Source organism: Telopea speciosissima, chromosome 4, assembly GCF_018873765.1.
Source record: "Telopea speciosissima isolate NSW1024214 ecotype Mountain lineage chromosome 4, Tspe_v1, whole genome shotgun sequence".
NCBI lineage: Eukaryota > Viridiplantae > Streptophyta > Magnoliopsida > Proteales > Proteaceae > Telopea > Telopea speciosissima.
The window spans coordinates 12,862,500-12,885,019 of record NC_057919.1 but is presented as its reverse complement, the minus strand read 5'-3'; the positions used below and the strand labels follow the sequence as shown (position 1 = coordinate 12,885,019).

The 22,520-nt window shown below is 40.7% G+C and overlaps 2 protein-coding genes across 6 annotated transcripts; both read right to left on the bottom strand.

Annotated features, from left to right (window-relative positions):
- Positions 1-1,062: 1,062 nt before the first annotated feature.
- LOC122659844 (probable xyloglucan endotransglucosylase/hydrolase protein 10) lies at positions 1,063-2,524 on the bottom strand. Its single transcript, XM_043854987.1, has 4 exons — positions 2,325-2,524; positions 2,067-2,167; positions 1,746-1,939; positions 1,063-1,509 (listed from the first exon to the last, which is right to left on the bottom strand). The coding sequence occupies exons 1-4, from the start codon at positions 2,512-2,514 to the stop codon at positions 1,107-1,109; spliced, it is 888 nt and encodes a 295-aa protein (XP_043710922.1). The 5' UTR covers positions 2,515-2,524; the 3' UTR covers positions 1,063-1,106.
- A 1,859-nt stretch (positions 2,525-4,383) lies between these two features.
- On the bottom strand, positions 4,384-21,158 carry LOC122660259 (endo-1,4-beta-xylanase 1-like). 5 transcript variants are annotated; one of them, XM_043855484.1, is made up of 8 exons: positions 21,025-21,158; positions 20,793-20,952; positions 8,002-8,369; positions 7,770-7,929; positions 7,084-7,433; positions 6,664-6,841; positions 5,939-6,475; positions 4,384-5,514 (listed from the first exon to the last, which is right to left on the bottom strand). In XM_043855484.1, the coding sequence occupies exons 2-8, from the start codon at positions 20,892-20,894 to the stop codon at positions 4,402-4,404; spliced, it is 2,808 nt and encodes a 935-aa protein (XP_043711419.1). In that variant the 5' UTR covers positions 20,895-20,952; positions 21,025-21,158; the 3' UTR covers positions 4,384-4,401. The 5 variants fall into 5 exon arrangements, with proteins under 5 accessions (XP_043711419.1, XP_043711420.1, XP_043711421.1 ...); XM_043855485.1 differs by lacking the exon at positions 21,025-21,158 and adding an exon at positions 8,444-8,474 and having other exon boundaries at positions 20,793-20,911; XM_043855486.1 differs by lacking the exon at positions 21,025-21,158 and having other exon boundaries at positions 8,002-8,394; positions 20,793-20,812.
- Between the last annotated feature and the right edge of the window lie 1,362 nt (positions 21,159-22,520).

The following is a 22,520-nucleotide window of genomic DNA, read 5'->3' as shown; positions in this document are numbered from 1 at the left end:
CACCCCCAATACTGGGGGCGGTCAAGTGCGCATCATGCGGCTGGGGCACCGTCATGTGTGCACAGTGGGCCCCACCGTGCACACATGGGTGGTGCCCCAGCCGCATGATGGCACTTACTGGGGGCGATAAAGATCCGGTTTTTATGCACTCAAAAAAAAAAAAAGCTTATTAATTTTAGACATATCCTCTTAAATGTTTTTTTTTCTTTCTGCCACAGGGCTAAAATGCATTTAAATTGAGACAAACAAAATGGAGAGAAAACTGGTCCACCTAATTGGATATTGATGGGCCATTCCATTGGACCATCATGGGACCCAATGATGGGCTGCGCATACTGCATGGAGTATAAAAATAGGCCCATGAACTGGGCTTGTATCCAAAGCCTAGAATTCCTAGTCTTGTTAAGGATGGCCCAAATCATTGATGGCTTGATGTCCAGGTTCGATATGGCCCCGAGCAGGGTTTAAAGAATCGGAATCAGATCTATTAAATCGGTTGATTCGGATCACAATCGACTGTGACCGATCACGATTCCCTCTATTGGAATCAACCTCTGTATAACTTTTCTAAGGTTCTACCTGTTCCTAGCCCATTCCGGCAGTTTCCGTACCAATTCCAGACCAATTGGACCGGATTCGGCCGTGACCAACCTCTTCGCATGTATTATCATATTAGTTTTTTTTTTTAATGAGAAATAATGATTAAAAAAAATAAAATGTGAGAGGGTATAGTCGTATAAAGTACCTTGCTTGCTCAGAGAATCCTTTCCCCTAAACTAAAAATCTTCTTTGATGAACACACATTTGCATACAATAAATCAATTCTTAAAACCTTTGCAGGAGGGATCAAAAGATTTCTTTCTTTACAAACTTTCTTTGCTTTGAAGGACAGACATACTTTGATCAAATGGTCTTGAAAATGTTATTAAATCCTGAGGAAGAGAGAAAGAGAGAACCTAGACATGGAACCTCTCTTTCTTACTCTATCTCTCCTCTCTAACTTTCTCTTAACCCACTCAAATGTAATAGCTATAAAAGGTGTTAAAAAGGGAAACCATATCTGGTAAACGAAAGCAAACCCAATAATTTAAACAATCAAACATGGATCAAAACTTAGGAAGAGAGCATTCCTTTGGAAGGTTGTTTTGGAATCTCTTGTTGTCTTGGCAGTAATCATAGATGAGATAATACTTCCTGACCCATCTGAACAGCCTTCTCTGCCTTGGTGATAGAGATCTGAACCTGGCCTTGTTCCACCAATTGATATTGCTATCAGCTCTGCAAAATCTTGCATTTCCTCTCCAGATACAAGCATCTATCTTATAGTTCCTGAATGAAGCTATGAAGGGACCCTTGGACCAGTCTATCTTGTCATGCCCACCATTTGTGGCCCAGCTATCACCATTCCATAGTGTAGTTTTGATGCTCATTGGTTGCCACCGTGGAAAACCTACTCCCTTATCAGCATGGTTTTTATACACTCTGATGGGTATCCAGTCCACCATGAAACTACAAGAGGAGCACAATTATCCTGATGTGAGTAGCGCAATGTGAAGACTTATAAGGATTTGGATATCCAAGTTTCAACAAGTGGTATTAGAGCCAGAGTGTGACAACTCTGATGTGTAAGATAGGAGAAAAATTTCTCGCCTCCTTAAAGGCTAGGACAGAAGCAATATTTAAGGTCTAATTAATGGTTTTTTAAGATCCATATAACCAATAATAAATATTTTAAAAGGGCTTACACAATTTGGTAAAGATTCCATAGGATTGAATAGGTGTGGAAATCTTTTGTTGGATCAAACCAGAGATGGATCCTTTCCTCCCTGTCATCAAACCCATCAGCGAATACATTTGTTTGAAGAATGTATGGCTGCCCATTCACATTGCCAAGGAACTCAAAATCAATCTCGTCCCGGTTAGGTTGATCTGAGCTCATCTGCATACATGTGCGTTTATTTGTTAGGAACTTGAGTAAAACTCATCCTTAAAAGCTAACCGTTTCAAATATTCACGCATCACTCATGGAGGAAAAGAAGAGAAATTAAAAACAAAGAATAACTTACGTAGAACGCTACAACCGTGCCGGCTGAATGGCCTGGTACCAGCTTGATTTGCATGTCGATCTCCCCAAATAAGAACATCTCATTTGAAGCAAAACCAGAACCTATATATGGAAGAATTCAAATAGTGGTGAAAAAGGAGATATCTATATATATGTATAGAGAGAGAGAGAGAGAGAGAGAGAGAGGGGGGGGGGGGGGACTAGCTAGATGAATTGGCATATCTTCATTGGTCTTGTGTTGTCCAAATAAATAACTTACCAGATTCTTTGTCAAGCTTCAAGCTTCTGAGTCTCCCATCAGAAGAAGTGTTAACATGGTTAGGAGACCATATGACATAGAAATCGTTATTGAAATCCCCAGTAGAAACTAGAGAAGAAAGTGAAAATTGGATAAGATTTGCAAGGAAGAGGAGGCCAATGAAGACAGAAATTCTGCAATTCTTGGTCATGGCTTTTGTATTAGTACACTGTTTGTTACATGGAAGGATGGGAAAGAGGAGGTGGACAAGGTTTATATATATATAGGTAATGCATGTTTAGAGTTTGAGACATGAGAGGTGTGAAACTGGCAGGGAAAGCAAGGAAGGTTTGTTAAAGCAATTAGCATACCTTTACTAGGAAGCAAAGGAATGTTGGGTTGTTATAGCATCTGCCCTATATCTCTATGCTTATGGGTTTAATTATGGGTTAATTAATTTATAACGGTTTAATACAATGACTTTGGTCCCACCATTTGTCTTGTGGGACCTAAGGATTAAGAGATTCATTGCTCTTAATACAATGTTTTGTGACGCCTTTTAATTGTTAAGCGTATTCTTTATGCATGGAATTATATACCAAGCTTTAGTCATAACCTCAAGCTTTAATTATAAGGACTCCCACTTGGTCTTTCAAGGTTTTCATCTTATTCTTTCCTCACTCTGATGCTCTTCATGGCTTCATTTTATCGATGTGTTCAGCTTCTCCACTCAATTTAGTCACAGCTCATGCCAGGCCTGGTCGAGTCTGGGCTGCTTGGCATGAGGGTTTTAAGAATCGAGGATCGGAATCGACTATGACCGATCTTGATGTACACCGAAAAACCTTAGAAATTCTATGTTTTTGGATGTGAAGACCGATTCTAAGGTTCTTGAGCACCAATTCGGACTGATTCCGTCCCCAATTCCGTATTTAATTAAAACCCTGCCTGGCATGGGATTCCATTTCTATGCATCCAAGGTGAGACATACTAATTGAACTGTTGATTATATGTAAGGGAGTGTCTCAATGACATCTCTATAGGTGTATTTAGAACTTGACACCTCTTTTAATTATATAAATTCTTCAAGCCGGGTATGAAAGGATTTTCAAAAATGAATTGAAGTGACATATCATTATGTCATTATAAAAAAATGTCATTGTTGTGCACATATTTGAAATATACATGTGAAATGACACTATTACCTCATTGGAAAAAGAAATTGTGTTTCATACTAAAATGACAAAAAGAAAAGATTACAATAATTTGACACCTTAAGGGTGTCAATAAGAAAATCCAGGATCTGGCTCCTGTCTAGGGAGCCTAGCACCAGGGAGCATCCAACGATTGGGCTGTGGTACACACATCCCGGTGTGTGCCAGTCAGCCGTCGGGATGTGTGCAGCACAGCCTAGCAGTTGGCCCCCGGACACTCCCTGGGCGTTGGGCTCCCTGGAGAGGAGCTCGATGTTAATCCCTATATGTAATGGTTTCAATAGGTCAGTTAACTATTGTTTCAGTGTTTAATTAAGATCGTGGCAACGCTATGATCACAATTTACAAGCTTCAATTTTCAAGTCTGTAATTAAGAAAAGGGCTCATAGAATAAACCTTTACCTCCATAAGAGTTGCTTGACCTTAAAATAATGAAAACATTCTTATCATGCAGGAGAAGTGGAAGAACCACAATCAGGAAATAATGAGCAAAGCCAGCCATTGGAAGCACTATGTTCAACTGCCAGATGAGCAAATCAGTAAGCTTATAAGCTGCTGTCTTGGCATCATGAGGCATTTTACAGGCCTCATTAGTACTTCCCAAAAGATAACATCTACAGAAGTAGTACTTCTCAGCAATTGGAAACACCAAGTTCAATCCTTCAGTGTATTTCTCAGGCTTCATACAAAAGGTTAATGGTACTTCCCAAAAGATGGCATCTTCGAAGTTTACCCAAAAGGCTAGCACGACCATGCATAGCTTTCCATCTATAATCCTGCATATTTTTACAACACCAGCAGAACTAGGAGAATGAGCCAGAAAATTTTGTTTGAAGGTCCCCCCCCCCCATCAAGGTGAGGGCTAATGGTGAATACAGTATAAGTTACAAATTTATGGTCAACTCAAGTGGTGACTCTCCCTTGTCAACAACAAATGTCTTAGTGGTAGTATTTGTGAGGGTAAAATCAATGGTGTATGTCCCATGAAAGCCTCTAAATCTGAACTCTCCTTGATCATCTAGGTACCCATTAGCACTTGACAACCATTCCTCCTTGAGAGCAAGGTACCTTTTGCCAGCTACATTAACACTACCTTCTGCATCCACTAAATGTGAATTTTCACGGCTCATAAACAGCTCCCAGAATCCCCAGAGCATGATACCCTCCACAGAAGGATGAGCAAAGGCTTCTCGGAGCATAGCCTCCAAGTCATCAGCTCTAACATATTCATTTATTGACGAAACATCTAACTCTGTGAACCATATTGGAAGACCAAGTATTCCTAGCTTGTCTAAGGCAGAACAAACAATAGGTCCAACTGGACTATCTATATGTCCTTGAATTCCTATCCCTCCCACAGATGCACCTTGTTGTTGTAGATCAAGAATTTGTTCAATGTACTTCTCAGGAGAAGATCTAGTGTCACATCCATCCTCGACATGGTAATCATTCACAAATAAGGTCGCAGATGGGTCTAGTTGGTGGGCCGTCTTGAACATGTATGCTCTTATATCTTTGCCCAATCTGTCCTGGTAGAAAGAGCCATGCAGCATCTCATTGTTGACATCATAATGCCTGAATTTATCCTTGTACTGGGCGAGAAGACCAGTAAGCCTATTCTGAACAGCAGTCATCAAGTCATTTTTGTTCAACGATTGGATCCATGACTGGACAGCGCCTTCCACTTCCCAGAAGATGCAGTGACCTCTGCACTCTATGCTATGACTCTTACAAAAGTCCAGAATCTCATCAGCATCCTTGTAGTTAAAGTCACCTTGTTGTGGCTCTGTCCAGTACCACTTCAATTCATTTTCAAACACAGCAAAGTTGAAATTTTTTATGAAGAAATCGACAAAGTCTTCATTGTCTATGTTTGTTCTATTGATACATGATCCAATGGAGAAGCTATTTTGTGTTTGCCTGATTCTCACGGATGTGCCAGGCAAACTCTTGACGTCAGCTCCTGTAAATTTCAGGATAACATCACGCTTTCGTATCTGCAAAGAAACACTACTTGAAATAGTTAAAACGAGGAAGCAGGACACAGAAATTCTTTTGAGTTTGAGAAGGGATTCACCCAGCCAATGATAAGGTTCTTAAAAATAAAAAAAGAAATCATATTCAATGTTGATGCCGAACATGAGCGATGTTCTGATTTCTATAATATACCAGTTGTTGACATCTATAATAACATTTAACCATTGTTGGCAATAATAACTCAGACACAACTAGCAAGTAGATTATCAAACTTCCAGAGCTGACTTCCAATCTTTGTGGTCACTAGTTAATTACTTGGCCACCAGAGTCGCAAAATCAATTAACTTAAAGTTCTCTAAAATTCTAAAATCCTACTTGTGATAAACATATAAAATCAAATATCACAGTCACCAAGTAATGAGTTTTAATTAAAACTAAGATTACCTTATCAGTGTGCATCTTTAAATGTTTAAACCTCGCTTGTCTGTCTACCGGGAAAATTTGAAGTCCAGCAACCATTAAATCAACACCTGAAGAAGGACCTTGAAAAGATACCATAACTTTGGATGGTTGCTTCTCAATTCTAAAAGATCCCCCAATTTCATGCCACCTTTCATCATTAGCTTCAACTTGACCTCCATTGACCCACTGATTGTCCACACTAAGTGCACCAATCACATTCTGAGGAGTGGTCACTCCTGGACCAACACGAACCCAAGCAGAAACTTGATATGTCAAGTAGAGCTTTAGCTTATCTGTGATCATCTGAGCTGGGCCCATCCATGTTTGCGTACGATTGGTCACAAGGATGTACCGGCCACTAAGAGGTTCATAGGGACCAAGGGAATCTCTTGCCATTGGAGGAAGCAAAAGAGGTGAGCCACTATTGACACTCATAGTACAATTACCAAGAGGAAACCACCCATTAAGACCATCATTAAGACTGCTGTTCTCCACTATATTAACTCCAAAATCAGCATTCTACAGAAATAGATAAATGAATAAATTAATAAATTAATGAAACTCATGGAATACTTCAGGCAGTAAGACTTCCGAAACCAAGAATCTAGTAAGATATGAAAAAAAATATTAAAAGATCTTCCAAACCCCGGACAAAATGGGAAAAGAAAAAATATAATACACATTTAGAAGAACGTTGACAGACAAACCTCAATAACTGGTGGAGGTGAAGGAGGGACTTTTGCAGCATGTTTTACAATTAAACTATTTACAAGAATATCAGTGCCTGGAGGTGGCCCTTCAAAATAAATGATCACTCTTGATGGGGAACCATTTAGGAGGAACTTTCCCTGCAACTGCACCCAATCTTTATTTGATGCCTGAGAACTTCAAAAGCAACCAACTTCTCCTCAGTAATTTGAGAAAAAACTAAGGGGACAGGTCTAGAACAAATAATGATGTCAGTAGGAAATGATGCTCTTTAGAACTCTTAAAATAAATTGTGATTATAGAAGACATGATGCAACAAGAACATCACATAAATGTAACTGCTATAATGGAAATTAAACAAAAACAAAAAGAAAGAAAGAAAGAAAGAAATAAACATGAGATAAGTACAGGAAGCTAACCTGGCAATGCCTATATATAGTTCACGCTGGTTTTGTGCTTGGACCCATAAAGTAACACGTACATCGGCACTAGTGACATTATTCCCAAATATCCGAACCACTGCAGTGACTTCATAAGCAAGCTTCCTCTGCACCCTTCCAGTGATCTCCTGCTGAATTCCATTAAAACTCTGGGTACGTTCAGTTGCAGAGGCAAAGAAATTTCCAGACAATGGCCGTATTTTTCCATCTCCCATAGAATCATGTGTTGCAACCTTGCAGCCTTTCCCAGACCAGTTGTTAAGGCCATCATCAAAATGAGGGTTCAGTATAATGTTCTCATCATCAGCAAAGCACTTTGTGGTTGCACTCTTCCAAGATAAGGGTAAAAGCATATCTTAGATCAGCAGCTCATAACTTCAAACAGCTTACAAAGATTGCAGAAAATCCCCCAAAAATAAAGGAGTAAATTTAGATCAAAGTTTTCAATGACTCTGTTTTGATGTAAATCATATGAGCTTTTACACCAACACATAAGTTACAGAATGATGAAAAGAAAAACTTTGTGCAATTTACTTAGGCAGTAATTAATTTCCCAATATTTCAGTATCACCCCATATTGAAATCTCAAATTTCCCAAGTGCATACTGAAGCCTTTACTTGAAAAACAATCAGGTTGGAAAAGAAAAGGGTAAACAAATGGATACCTCATGCTCTTTGAGACTGGAACAAGAAACAGAAACAGAATCTATGAGCAAGTCTACTCCAGGGGCAGGCCCTTCCAAATAAAAAAATACCCGATTGGGCATGGTTGCCAATGAGAATGTGCCCTCCAACTTCTCCCACCGGTCCTTAGTCACAGAGGTTCTGCAGTAGACAAACACCATTAAAACGATTTGAGATAAAAAGTCATTATCAATGAAAAGGAATTTGTACGACCTCCCAACAAACAAATAGCTAGTTGCTGAGTCTGGGAACTCGAGTCTTAATGTGGCTTGGACTCCAGTGGAACCATGAAGAGGCCCCAGCACTCTAACACAAGCAGAAACAGTATAAGTGGAGCCAGGTGAAACTCTGATTGTGATATCTTGTTCCAAGCCTTGCCAGCATTCCTTCCGATTTGTGATAACAGCATATCTCCCACCTGAGTTTGCTGAGACCCCATTGAGGTAACCTGACTCTTCTGAAACAACATAGCCATCACAGCAATTGGGGTGCCAACACTGCAGGCCTTGCGAGAAGTCAGAGTTCAGGATGATGTTGTGATTGGGGTTGTCATAAGAATCAATTCTGATCTCTTTCACTTTCTGCCATGGAGAACAACAACAACAACTCTGCCTTATCCCAAATAAAGGCTGCCATGGAGAAGCAGAAAAAAATTAAATATTTGAAATGTGGAATACGCATAGCATCTACAATTCAATAGTAGAAACTGTTAAGCCAAAACAAGGAGAAAATCAACATTTAGATTTAAAATAAATATCAATTAGGAAGTGGGATGCCCAGCCATTCTGAGGTTATTCTTCTATTTCGGGAGGGGGGTGATCGGGCCATAAACATTTAAGAAAAGTGTTATTTAATTTATGATTTTAATTTAATATTCATGATTAAATTGATATCACTTTGCAATTTTTGTGATTGTAGAACGGAGAGCAAACCCGAATATTTAAAGCATATTGGCTTTAGCCGTAATCGCGTGTTTAAAGATATTTACAAGCCTTCAGAAATTCGGCATCAACGTTGCATGGAGATGATACAAGCTTAGGAAGTCAGCTTAATTACAAGTCGGATTTGAATTTGCCCGATTTGGGTTTAGAAGCTATGCATGAAGAAAATATAAATAAATAAATAAATAAAAGTTTGAGGGCAAAAAGGGGATTTAGAGAGGGGAATAAGGTTTTTAAGAGAAGAGGGGGGTGCCATGTGCTGCCCACGTCTCTCTCCCATCTCTCCTAAATCTCTCCCTTCTCTCCTAAAATATCTCTCTCTCCCATCTCCCCACAACTCTCTATCTCTTCTCCCAAATCTCTCCACGTTTCCATCCCTCCTTGAATTTCTCCACGTTATCTCTCTCCCATATTTCCATAAATCCCTCTCTTTTCCCTAAAATCTCTTTACGGTTTAGCTTTCCCATCTCTCCTAAACATCCTAAAATCCTATCTCTTAAAAATTCCAATTTCCATCTAATCTCTCGAAGGTTCCCTCTTTAATCGTGCTGGTCGTCTCTCCCTCTTTGGCTTTATATATATCAGAATCAGCAAAAGGAAAGGGAGTCATCACGCAGCAGCAGCCTCACTTTTTGATCCAGTGTTTCAGCAAGGAAAGCCCACTGTTTCAGCAGCCATTACCGTTACAGCAGCCTCATCTTCTCCGCACAGCAGCTTCATCCATCGTTTCGGCCGCTCCATCCAGCATTTACCGACACCTCATTGTGTTCGTTGTGCTTCATGGGAGATCGTCTTCACCGCTGCGTCATGTTGAATAGCACCATGAGTGGCTAAGTTTTCTATTGTCTTTAGGTGTAGATGAAGCATTGATTTCCTTTAATTAATTTCTGGTTTGGTACACTTGATTACTTGATGTTAAGACTTCTATTTTGTTGAATGGAATTTTATTTTTAAATCTAGTTTAGGGAATTTGTCTCTGTGATTCAGATTTTCTATTCAAGCAATGGTTTTTCCTGTGATTGTGATTGTACCGATGATATTCTATAACTGACCGAACTAAGCGTGCTAAGCGAAAGCGAAAGACGATAATGATCGGCAAGATAGATTATGACTAGGATGAATTGCAATTATTTTTTTGTGGTGTTATTAGGCTTGTAGTTGTAATAAACCGAAGTGTGCGCCAGAAATTAATTAATGGATCAATGTGGATTCAAAACCTGGAGACAATTCTTCCCCATATATTTTTTCCCTTCATTATTTTCCAATTACTTGCTTTCTTTTAATTTAATTTTTGAAACTCTAAATAGCATGGCATCTTAGCCTTCTAGTTCCTTGTGGATATGATCCCTTCTTACCACTGTCCTAGTAATAGCAATAGGGTTAATTAATATTTATTTTTGATCTCATAATGACCAATCAGGGGGGAAAGAAGAAGTATAAGAAAAAGGAGCAAACAGTCTTTGCTGCCAGTTGAAACTCTAAAAAAAAGTATCAATTAGCAAAGAATTTAAAGTTGAATATGATGTAGAGAAGGCTTCAGAAGAATTCCTGGATCGCTTGGACCGATAGAAGTCCACCCGATCGGGTCGAAGATATAAATTTTCCAGCTCAACTTCTGACGACCATAACTTTTTGCTAGGATGGAGTTTCGGGATCCATAATACATTTTCGCTACAATGAAGTTAATCTATAGCTGCCGCGAGGTAGAGCATCTGGATCATTTGCGACAGATATAAATGGTGCTGCGAAATAATAAACTACACATCAATCTAAAGAAGTGCAATTTTATGACGGATCATCTGATCTTCCTTGGGTTCATGGTCAGTGATGCAGGTCCAAGCATCTGCAAGAAGAAGAAACAGCCCTCAATTTAGAGCCAAATGTTAGGAGCCTTAGTTTAATTTTAAATTCCATACTTAGTTTATTTTTCAGTTTAATTCTAACTTAGATTGAACCGGTTCAGATTTTGGTTCAATTTAAGTGATTTATTCCCATTGGCTGTTAGGGAATCTTTTGGTTTTAAGTTATTTAGCTTTACTTTAATTGTTCCTCTCCCTTCCACGATTTGTCTAGGAGGGAGTATATGTTTATGTATTAGGAATCAGCTCTACGATTCCAATTCCTATGCTGAATAGGTTTTGACCATTGGCCTTCATAATATAAATAAAGCTCAACGTGGGAGGCTCCCCTACAATTTAAAGCTTCAAAATTTTCTTAGCTTTCTGCTTTGCTGCTACTGCTGCTGCCTTGCTACTTAGTGAGTGTTGCCTTGTGGTCTCTATCAAGGTGAAGGGATTGGTGGATCTCCAATCGACTCTTTGCATCTTGTAGATCAGGAGGACCTCAATTCTATCTTCAAAGTTGTTGCTATTGAAGACCTGCAAATCCAGCAAGTAGTTTACTATTTTCTGCAATCAACCTTCTTATTCTAATCCTCCAACCTAAGCCTACCTATTCCCCATCGATCATCTAACCTTACGACAGTCACAAGTCTGTCCAACCCCATTCCACCATTGGAATCACTGCAAGTTCTCAGTACAGTTCCAGTAGAACACCCTCTCCACTCAATCCCAATTCCAGTCCCATCCTAACACCTAAACCCTAATCCCCCTCATCTCTATTAAAACCCAAAGCCCTAAAATCTGTCTAGACCTATCCAGCCATCCAAATCCATCCATATTACAACCAAACCCTCTCCTCACTGCCCCAAGCACTCGACCCAAAGCCCTAACCCCAATTCCACCTCTAAACCCTAAAACTCATCACACTCACCTTCCCCAAAACCCGAAACCCTAATTTTTAAACTTGCATTCAAACCTCATCAAACCTTCACTATTAGCTTCCTATAGACTTGCTTAGCTTTACTAGATAAGATCCAACCCTATTACCCTAAGCCTAACCCTAGTTTTGACCTAATTCCTCAAATCTGCCCCAATCGACTAGCTGTTTGGGAGGTCCTAGTTACTTGGCTCCTAGTAGATCCTTCATCTATATAGGACTACAATAAGTGGTATCAGAGCCATGGATGAACATGGCAATCCAGTGCTGAATCCAGCACTACCACCCCCACCCCAACCCGATCCTATGACAACTGTACTAGAGATGTTCCAAAAGCTATCTACAGATCAGAAAGCTATCCATGATCGATTAAAAGTTATAGAGCAAAGGTAGATTGCACCTCTTAGGGACAGCAATGATCCCCTTGAAGAGGACAGATACCAAGTTAATTCTGAAATACAAGGAACCCTGGGAAGAGATAGGAATCATAGGGACAGATCTAGAGAATACAGGGATCGATCTAGAGATCACAGGGATCACAGGGACAGACGCAAGTATGACAGGTATGGGCCTAGAGAAGACAGGAACAGAAATAGAGAAGAGCCTAGAAGACCTAATTTCGAAGAGTACTTGAGATCCTATTTCACTACAGATGAAGTTTCTAATCGAAGGTATGACACACAAAAGGAAAAGCTTGAGCTGAAGGAGTTCGATGGGAACCATGATCCTCAAGTATTTTATGATTGGCTTGCTGCCCTTGATGATTATTTTGATTGGTATGACTTACCTGAAGACAGGATAATGAGATTGGCCCGTACCAAACTGATTGGCCCTGCCTGAGAATGGTGGAGAACTGCAGAAAGGGGCATGGAACTTGATGGCCATGCACCCACTACATGGGATGAAATGAGATATGACTTGAAGGAGAAATACCTACCCAGGCATTACAGGGCACAGTTACAGGATCAATTCAACTCCCTATGCCAAGGGACTATGATTATATCTGAGTACATGCAGAAGTTTAATGCTCTTTCTCCTCGTACTGGCACTAAAGAGAGTACCACTCAGATGCTATCTCGGTTTCGACTGGGATTGAGGGCTAATATTACTAGGGCTATCGAAGTAGCTGATGTTAGAAGTGTCCGGGATTGTTTTGAGAAGGCATTGAAGGCTGAAGAATTACTGGCTGCAAATAGAAGGCTTGGTTCCCCAGCTGTCGACACCAGAAAATCCTTTCCAGCTTCCAAACCTACTACCACTGGCTATACACGAATTGGAAATTCTACTGCTGGTTCTACACAATCAGGTTTCTCTGCTGGTAGTTCTTCTCGACTTACAGCTCCCCCACATGTTGACAACAAAGGTAAAGCTCCCATGGTTAGTAGTGACACCCGCAGGTGCTTTCACTGTAATGAGACAGGTCACTATGTCAAGGATTGCCCATAGAAGCATAGGCATGTCAATGTGGCTGAAAGAGAAGATGAAACCCCTGATGATGATGATGAACAACGTTTATTTGCTCTACCCTAGATGATTGTGATGATGGAGCTGATTATTTTGAAGACTTGAGTAATTATTATGAAGATACCTGAGGTGTTCATGTGGTGGCACGCATATTGATGGTTGAAACTAAAGGTGAAGATTTGCGACATAGTTGCATCTTCTATACTCGTATGCGAGCTGGAGAATGCACTGCCTAGATAATTGTTAATAGTGGCAACTATGTTAATATGACTTCTGAAGGCTTTGTGAAGAAAACCAATCTGAAAGTTGAGAAGCACCCACTATCTTACAAGGTCTCTCTGCTGAATGGTAACAAGTTAGAGGTAAACAAGAGATGCTATGTTCCTTTACAACTTCACCATTATTCAGAAGAGGTTTGGTGTGATATCATTCCCATGAAGATGACTGATGTTTTGTTGGGAAGACCCTGGCTATGTGACAATGATGTAGCAATCTATGGGAGGAAGAATTAGTGTGTATTTCAACACAAGGGACAGCAGATCATTCTTAACCCTCTTAATCTACCCTCAGAGTTGCGCAAACGCCAGACTATGCGCACAAATCAAAAGGGGACAGATTGTGAGAGTAAATTACTAGTTGTTCCACAGAAGGAATTTGAGCAGATCAGCCATGATTCAGGTCTGATCCTAGCCATGGTGACACAAGAAGTTGCTGCCCAACCTGAAGTCAAGTTAGCACAGCCCATCAAGGAGTTATTGAGTGATTTTTCTGATGTAGTGCCAAAGGAGCTGCCAAATGAATTACCCCCATTAAGGGATATTCAACATGCCATTGATTTGGTGCCTGGTTCTATTTTGCCTAATCTGCCCACCTACAGACTTAGCCTTACAGAGCATGAAGAGCTCAAGAAACAAGTTGGAGAGCTACTCCAAAAGGGGTTTATTGAAGAGAGTCTAAGTCCTTGTGCTGTTCCAGCCTTATTAACTCCAAAGAAGGATGGTTCATGGCGTATGTGTGGACAACAGAGCCATCAACAAGATTACCATCAAGTACAGGTTTCCAATTCCAAGGCTTGATGATATGTTATCCATGCTGTCTAGCTCTATGATCTTCTCCAAAATTGATCTTCGAAGTGGTTACCATCAGATTCATATCCACCCTGGAGTCGAATGGAAGACAGCTTTTAAGACCAAGGATGGATTGTTCGAGTGGAAGGTTATGCCCTTTGGTTTGACGAATGCACCCAGCACTTTCATCAGAGTCATGACACAAATACTTCGGCCTTTCATTGGTAAATTTCCGGTTGTTTACTTTGATGATATTTTAGTGCACAGTAAGCAACCAGGAGAGCACATTGACCACTTGAAACAAGTACTAAGGGTACTCAGGCAGGAGAAGCTATACATCAACTTAAAGAAGTGTTCATTCATGCTGCCCAAGCTTATCTTCCTTGGATTTATTGTGTCTTCAAAGGTGTTGAAGCTGATCCGAAGAAGGCCCGAAGCATTGTTGAGTGGCCTATTCCGAAGGCATTCACTGAAGTAAGGAGTTTTAATGGGCTGGCATCATTCTACAGGCGATTTGTTCGCAATTTCAGTGCTATAATGGCCCCTATTACCGAGTGTACCAAGCAAAGCAAGGAAATTTTGAATGGATAGCAGCCGCCAACAAAGCTTTCCAAGTGATCAAGAAGAAGATGACCGATGCTCCAGTGCTACGCCTGCCAAATGTTGACCAAATATTTGAAGTTGCTACTGATGCTTCTCATATTGGTCTAGGAGGAGTTTTGATGCAAAGTGGGCACCCTATTGCTTTCTAGTGAGAAACTCAATGATGCCAAACGGAGGTATTCAACTTATGACCTTGAACTTTATGTTGTTGTTCAAGTATTGCGCCATTGGAGACATTACCTCATCGGGAAGGAGTTTGTTTTGTACACTGATCATGAGGCACTCAAGCACCTCCACTCTCAGAAGTCCATTAGCAACAGACATGCAAAGTGGGTTGCATATTTGCAGGAGTTCAACCTTACCCTAAGGTACAAGTCAGGAAAGGAGAACAAAGTGGCCGATGCACTGAGTAGAAAAGTACTGAATTTGAACACTTTCTCAGCCCATGTACTTAGCATCGAACAGATACGTGATGAGTATGCTAGTGACAAGGACTTTAGTGTCCTATATGTTGATCTGAAGTAGGGTAGACAACACCCTAAGTATATTATACACGATGGTTATTTGTTCCTTGGTACACGGCTGTGTATACTAGATTCTTCCCTACACCATTACATCATATGGGAGTTACATGGAGGAGGCTTGGGAGGACATTTGGAGAAAGATAAGACCATCATACAGGTGACTGATCAGTATTATTGGCCTCACTTGGCCAAGGATGTGGAGCATGTAATCAGGAGATGCCGAGTTTGCCAGCTAGCCAAGGGTGACAAGCAGAATACGGGTCTCTACTCACTATTGTCGATTCCTTACCAGTCCTAGGTTGACCTTAGTATGGATTTTGTACTTGGGTTGCCCACTACTCGTGAGAGATATGATTCCATCATTATCGTTGTTGACAGATTCACTAAGATGACTCACTTTATTCCTTGTCGAAAAACGCTTGCTGCTTCCCACATTGCCAAGTTGTTTTTCAAGGAAATAGTTCGTATCCATGGGCTGCCTAGCACTATAGTTTCTGACAGGGATGTAAAGTTCATGAGTTACTTCTGGAAGACCTTATGGATGAAGAGTTGAAGACAAATACCAAGCTGCTGTTCTCTACTGCCTTCCATCCACAGACAAATGGGCAAACAGAGGTGGTAAACAAAAGTCTTGGTAATCTATTGAGGTGTTTGGTCAAAGACTACGAGAAGACATTGCCCTCCACACTTGACATTGTTGAGTTTGCATACAACAACTCTGTGAATAGGACCACTGGACGTACCCCTTTCGAAATTTTACTTGGGATTCAGCCCAGACGTCCCATTGATCTTGTTCCTTTACCCCCTCAAGCTAGGGTCAGCATAGAAGCAGATGAGTTCCTATGCCATATCACTGAGGTGCATGTACACGTTAGAAGAAAAATTGGACTAAGCATTGATCACTACAAGGCTACAGCTGATAAGCATCCAAGATTTATTGAGTTCAAGCTTAGAGATATGGTCATGGTCAAAGTTAACCCAGAGAGACACCAGCCATGTGTCAATAGCAAGCTCCATCCGAAAAAGATGGGTCCATACAAGGTGCTGAAACGTATTGGACCCAATACTTATGTTCTCGAGTTGCCTGATGATATGGGCATAAGCAATGTGTTTACTGTGGCCGATCTCTACCTATATGTGGGACATCACTCAGACGATGGTGATTCTGAACAAATACTGAGGCTGTCCCAACTCAAGCCACCTACTGAAGATGTGATCGAGGAGGTTCTAGATGACATGCACAAGACCACTCGACACGGCACAAGTTATCATTCCTTCCTCATCAAATGGAAAGGTCGCCCAGGCCAGGACAGTACTTGGATTCATGCGGATGATTTCAAGAAGCTTGACCCTAAGTTGTATGAACGTTACATGGCCTTTACTCATTCATCGGAGATGAATGTTTTTAAGCCGGGGAGAGCTGATGCAGGTCCGAGCATCCGCAAGAAGAAGAAACAGCCCTCAATTTAGAGCCAAATGTTAGGAGCCTTAGTTTAATTTTAAATTCCATACTTAGTTTATTTTTCAGTTTAATTCTAACTTAGATTGAACCGGTTCAGATTTTGGTTCAATTTAAGTGATTTATTCCCATTGGCTGTTAGGGAATCTTTTGGTTTTAAGTTATTTAGCTTTACTTTAATTGTTCCTCTCCCTTCCACGATTTGTCTAGGAGGGAGTATATGTTTATGTATTAGGAATCAGCTCTACGATTCCAATTCCTATGCTGAATAGGTTTTGACCATTGGCCTTCATAATATAAATAAAGCTCAACGTGGGAGGCTCCCCTACAATTTAAAGCTTCAAAATTTTCTTAGCTTTCTGCTTTGCTGCTACTGCTGCTGCCTTGCTACTTAGTGAGTGTTGCCTTGTGGTCTCTATCAAGGTGAAGGGATTGGTGGATCTCCAATCGACTCTTTGCATCTTGTAGATCAGGAGGACCTCAATTCTATCTTCAAAGTTGTTGCTATTGAAGACCTGCAAATCCAGCAAGTAGTTTACTATTTTCTGCAATCAACCTTCTTATTCTAATCCTCCAACCTAAGCCTACCTATTCCCCATCGATCATCTAACCTTACGACAGTCACAAGTCTGTCCAACCCCATTCCACCATTGGAATCACTGCAAGTTCTCAGTACAGTTCCAGTAGAACACCCTCTCCACTCAATCCCAATTCCAGTCCCATCCTAACACCTAAACCCTAATCCCCCTCATCTCTATTAAAACCCAAAGCCCTAAAATCTGTCTAGACCTATCCAGCCATCCAAATCCATCCATATTACAACCAAACCCTCTCCTCACTGCCCCAAGCACTCGACCCAAAGCCCTAACCCCAATTCCACCTCTAAACCCTAAAACTCATCACACTTACCTCCCTCAAAACCCAAAATCCTAATTTTCTAATTTTTAAACTTTCATTCAAACCTCATCAAACCTTCACTGTTAGCTTCCTATAGACCTGCCTAGCTTTATTAAATAAGATCCAACCCTATTACCCTAAGCCTAACCCTAGTTTTGACCTAATTCCTCAAATCTGCCCCAATCGGCCAGCTGTTTGGGAGGTTCTAGTTACTTGGCTCCTAGTAAATCCTTCATCTATCTAGGACCATAGTCCAAGATCTCGTCTCGTCATTTCCGAATTATCCGAAATTTACCGAAATTTCGCCAAAATACCAGTCCATCTCGGTGGGTTTTTGGTCGTATTAAGGCCTGATACTTCATGTACACCCTTATTTAAGCTAACTAAAAACATTTAAACCTTCATATTGCAAAAAAATGAACTCAAAGTGGTGTTTTGGGTTTGCACCCTTGATTGACAGTATACGGTCGGAACCTGATGTATAAATAGTTAAATACACATTGTTTAAGTAATATACCGAAATTTTACAAAATATACCGAAATTTCACGAAATATACCGAAATTTGGACTTTTTTCATTTCGTATGATCATCTCGTCTCGGCAGTGTCGAGTTATCCGAAATATACCGAAATATTGGCGATATATCGCGAGATTTTGAACCATGTGTAGGACTACATTAGTCAGTGCCGAAGGAATACATCTGGATGAAGAAAAGGTGCATGCTATCAGAGAATGGCCAGTCCCTACAATTGTTAATGAAGTTTGTAGCTTTCACAGGTTGGTGACGTTCTATCTCTGATTTTTCAGAGTATCAGTAGCATCGTGGCTCCAATCACTGATTGCATGAAGAAGAGAATGTTTCAATGGATTGACAAAGCTACTTAAAGCTTTGCGTTGATTAAGGAGAAGCTGACCACTGCCCCAGTTCTTGTCCCGCCTGATTTTGAGAAGGTGTTTGAGATTGAATGCGATGCTTGTGGAGTAGACATTGGTGTTGTTCTTTCGCAAGAGGGTTGCCTAATAGCGTTTCATAGTGAGAAGCTGAATGAAGCCTGGCAGAAGTAGTCAACCTACAAACAAGAGTCGTACGCTGTGTTTCGTGCCTTGGAAGACTTGGGAGAGTTTCTTGATTCCCAAAGAATTTGTGATATATTCTGACCATCAATTTCTTAAATATTTCAGAAGTCATAAGCACATTAATAAAATGCACGCCAGGTGGGGCCTCCTTTCTTGAGCAGTTTGCATACGTGATCAAGCATAAATTGGATGCCACTAACAGGGTCTTTGATGCCCTGAGTAGATGAGCTACCCTTAGGCTTACATTGAGCAGCGAGGTTGTCGGGTTTGAATGCATGAAGGAACTGTATGAGTCAGATGAGGACTTTGTAGCAATTTGGGAGAAATGTGTACAGAAACAGGCTGCAGAGGACTTTCACATGGTGGATGGTTATCTGTTTAAAGGCAACAGCTGTGCATCCCACGGATGTCGTTACGAGAAAAGGTGATTCGGGACCTACATGGTGGTGGACTAAGTGGACACCTGGGACGCGATAAAACAGTGGCAAGCATTGAGGAGAGGTACTATTGGCCCCAACTGAAGAAGGATGTTGCAACCCTCATTAGAAGTTGTCACGTGTGTCAGGTGGCAAAAGGACAGAGTTAGAATACATGGTTGTCCATGCCGCTGCCAACGTTGAAGGATATTTGGGAGGACCTTAGTATGGATTTCATACTAGGCCTACCAAGGGTTCAACAGGGTGTTGATTCTGTGTTCGTGGTGGTCAGTACGTTTTCAAAGATGGTGCATTTCATCCCTTGCCGGGAGACCTCAGAAGCAATGCACATGGCAAAGTTATTCTTCCAAGAGATTGTACGGTTGTATGATGTCCCCACTTCTATTGTTTTTTATCGTGATCCTAAATTTCTTGCTGTTTTTTGGATGACTTTATGGAGGAGATTTGGGACCAGCCTGAAGCATAGCAGTACTGCTCATCCCCAAACTGAAGTAGTAAACAGAATCGTGGGTTCTACCAAAAAAACAAAAAACAGAATCTTGGGGAATCTGATTCGCACCATTTGTGGAGACAAACCAAAGCAGTGGGACAATGCTCTTGCTCAGGCAGAATTCGCCTACAACAGCACTGTCCACAGCACCATTAGGATGTCCCCTTTTTCGGTTGTGTACCGAAAGGTCCCACGTCATGCTCTAGATCTGGCTCAGTTACCAAGGATTTCTGGTCCAAGTATAGCAGCAGAGTAGATGGTTGAGCAAGTTTGTTCTGTCCAATAGGAAGTTCAGAGAGGTTGGAAGCGTCTAATGCCAAGTATAAAGTAACATCTGATTAGCACCACCAATTAAAGGTTTTTGAAGAGGGTGACATGGTCATGGTTTTCTTGTGGAAGGAACGGTTTCCAGTTGGGTCTTACAATAATCTGAAACCTAAGAAGTATGGTCCTTACAAGATTCTGCAGAAAATTAATGACAATGCTTATATGGTGGATCTTCCTTCGACATGGGTATTTTGAAGACCTTCAATGTTGCGGACCTGCATGAGATCCAGATGATAACTTGAGGACGAGTTTTCCACAAGTGGGAGGTACTGATGTAGGGAAGGTTTCCAAAGAATTCGTAGATCAGTTGGACCAGCAGAAGTCCACCCGATCTGGTCAAAGATATTAAATTCTATCTCAACTTCCGATGGCCATAACTTTTCGCTAGGATGGAGTTACGGGAGCCATATTTTCCCATTTCCCATTGAATCCTGTATTACAACCTTGCATCTTCTCTCAGACAATTGTTAAGGCCATTATCAAAAAGAGGGTTCAGTATAATGTTCTCATCATCAGCAATGCACTTTGTGATTGCACTCTTCCAAGATAAGAGTTAAAGCATATCTTAGATCAGCAGCTCATAACTTCAAATAACTTACAAAGAAAAGTTTTCCAAAGATTGCGGAAAATCCCCCAAAAATAAGGGAGAAAATTTAAGTCAAAGTCTTCAATGACTCTGTTTTGATGTAAAACATCGGATCTTTATCGCCCCCAGTACTGGGGGCGATAATTTTCCTAAAACATCTGAGCTTTTAAGCCAACACATATGTTACGGAATGATGAAAAGAAGAACTTCGTGTACTTTACATAGGCAGTTTTTAATATTTCCCAATATGTCAATATCACAACATATTGCAATCTCAAATTTCCGAAGTGCATACTGAAGCTTTTAATTGAAAAACAATCAGGTTGGAAAAGAAAAAGCTAAACAAATGGATACCTCATGTTCTTTGAGACTAGAACAGGAAACAGAAACAGAATCTATGAGCAGGTCTACTCCAGGGGCAGGCCCTTCCAAATAAAACACTACCCGATTGGGCATGGTTGCCAATGAGAATGTGCCCTCCAACTTCTCCCACTGGTCTTTAGTCACAGAAGTTCTGCAATAGACATACGCCATTAAAACGAATTGAGATAACAAATCATCATCAATGAAAAGGAATTTGTACTACCTTCCAACAAACAAATAGCTAGTTGCCGAGTCTGGGTACTCAAGTCTTAATGTGGCTTGGACTCCAGTGGAACCATGAAGAGGCCCCAGCACTCTAACACAAGCAGAAACAGTATAAGTGGAGCCAGGTGAAACTCTGATTGTGATATCTTGTTCCAAGCCTTGCCAGCATTCCTTCCGGTTTGTGATAACAGCATATCTCCAACCTGAGTTCGCTGAGACCCCATTGAGGTAACCTGACTCTCCTGAAAAAACATAGCCATCACAGCAATTGGGGTGCCAACACTGCAGGCCTTGTGAGAAGTCAGAGTTCAGGATGATGTTGTGATTGGGGTTGTCATAAGAATCAATCCTGATCTCTTTCACTTTCTGTCATGGAGAAGCAGAGAAAAATTAAACATCTGTAATGTGGAATACATGTAGCAACTACAATTGATTAGTAGAAACTGTTCAGTCAAAACAAGGAGAAAACCAACGCTTAGATTTAATATAATATAAATTTGGAAGTGAGATGCCCAGCCGTTCTGAGGTTATCCTTCTATTTCGAGAGGGGGAAGAGAAGAAATATAAGAAAAAAGAACAAACAGTCCTTGCTGCCTGTTGGAACTCTAAAAAAAAGTGTCAATTAGTAAAGGATTAAAGTTGAATATGATGTAGAGAAGGTTTCTGAAGAATTCCTGGATCAGTTGGACTGGCAGAAGTCCACCCGATCGAGTCGAAGATATTAATTTTCCAGCTCACCTTCCGACGGCTTCACTAGGATGGAGTTACGGGAGCCATAATACCTTTTCGGAAAGGGCAGCCAGTGCTCTACAAGCTATCTAATAAAATCATTCATTGGGCTGACATTTTGGAGCCAAATTCGTGCATTTAAGGGGTGTACACAGCCTCCGAAGTTTAGTGCGTGATTTCAGGATATTAGTTTCCTATAATATTTTGTTTCATGTTTTATTTAGGCTTCCTTTTCCTTTATAATCCAACCTCCTTATATAAGGGTCGTTTTGGACGAAATAATGTAGCTTGAAGTTTATAACCTAATTACTTTGTTTGCTCTTCTTCCTCGTTGGAATTAGGGTTTTCGTTACCTTGAGGATTCGAGGGTCATGAGCGCTAGAACGATATCTAGCCCCCATACTTCCTACTGCGTCAGAATATCTCAAAGTTGAAAGTATTTGTAGGGTTTAGAGGGTGGACCCTTGATACTGAATATGCTGGGTCTAAGTCTCTAAGACAGTGTATGCCTCTGAAATCCATTCATCTCTACATGCTTTCATAGCATATGAGAAGAATTCTTCAGCCAACAGATGTAGATTTCAAGCTCCCATGGGATAATATAGTAGAATATTCCTGCTTCTTCCAGAGCACTTGTGATTTATGCCATCCTCACAACGATACTTCCATATATTTCATCCCGTCTCAACATTCCTCTGTTCTCACTCTGTGTCTTTGCACATAAAGTTTGGAATGTGGAGCATACTTCAGGAGTTCAAGCACAGT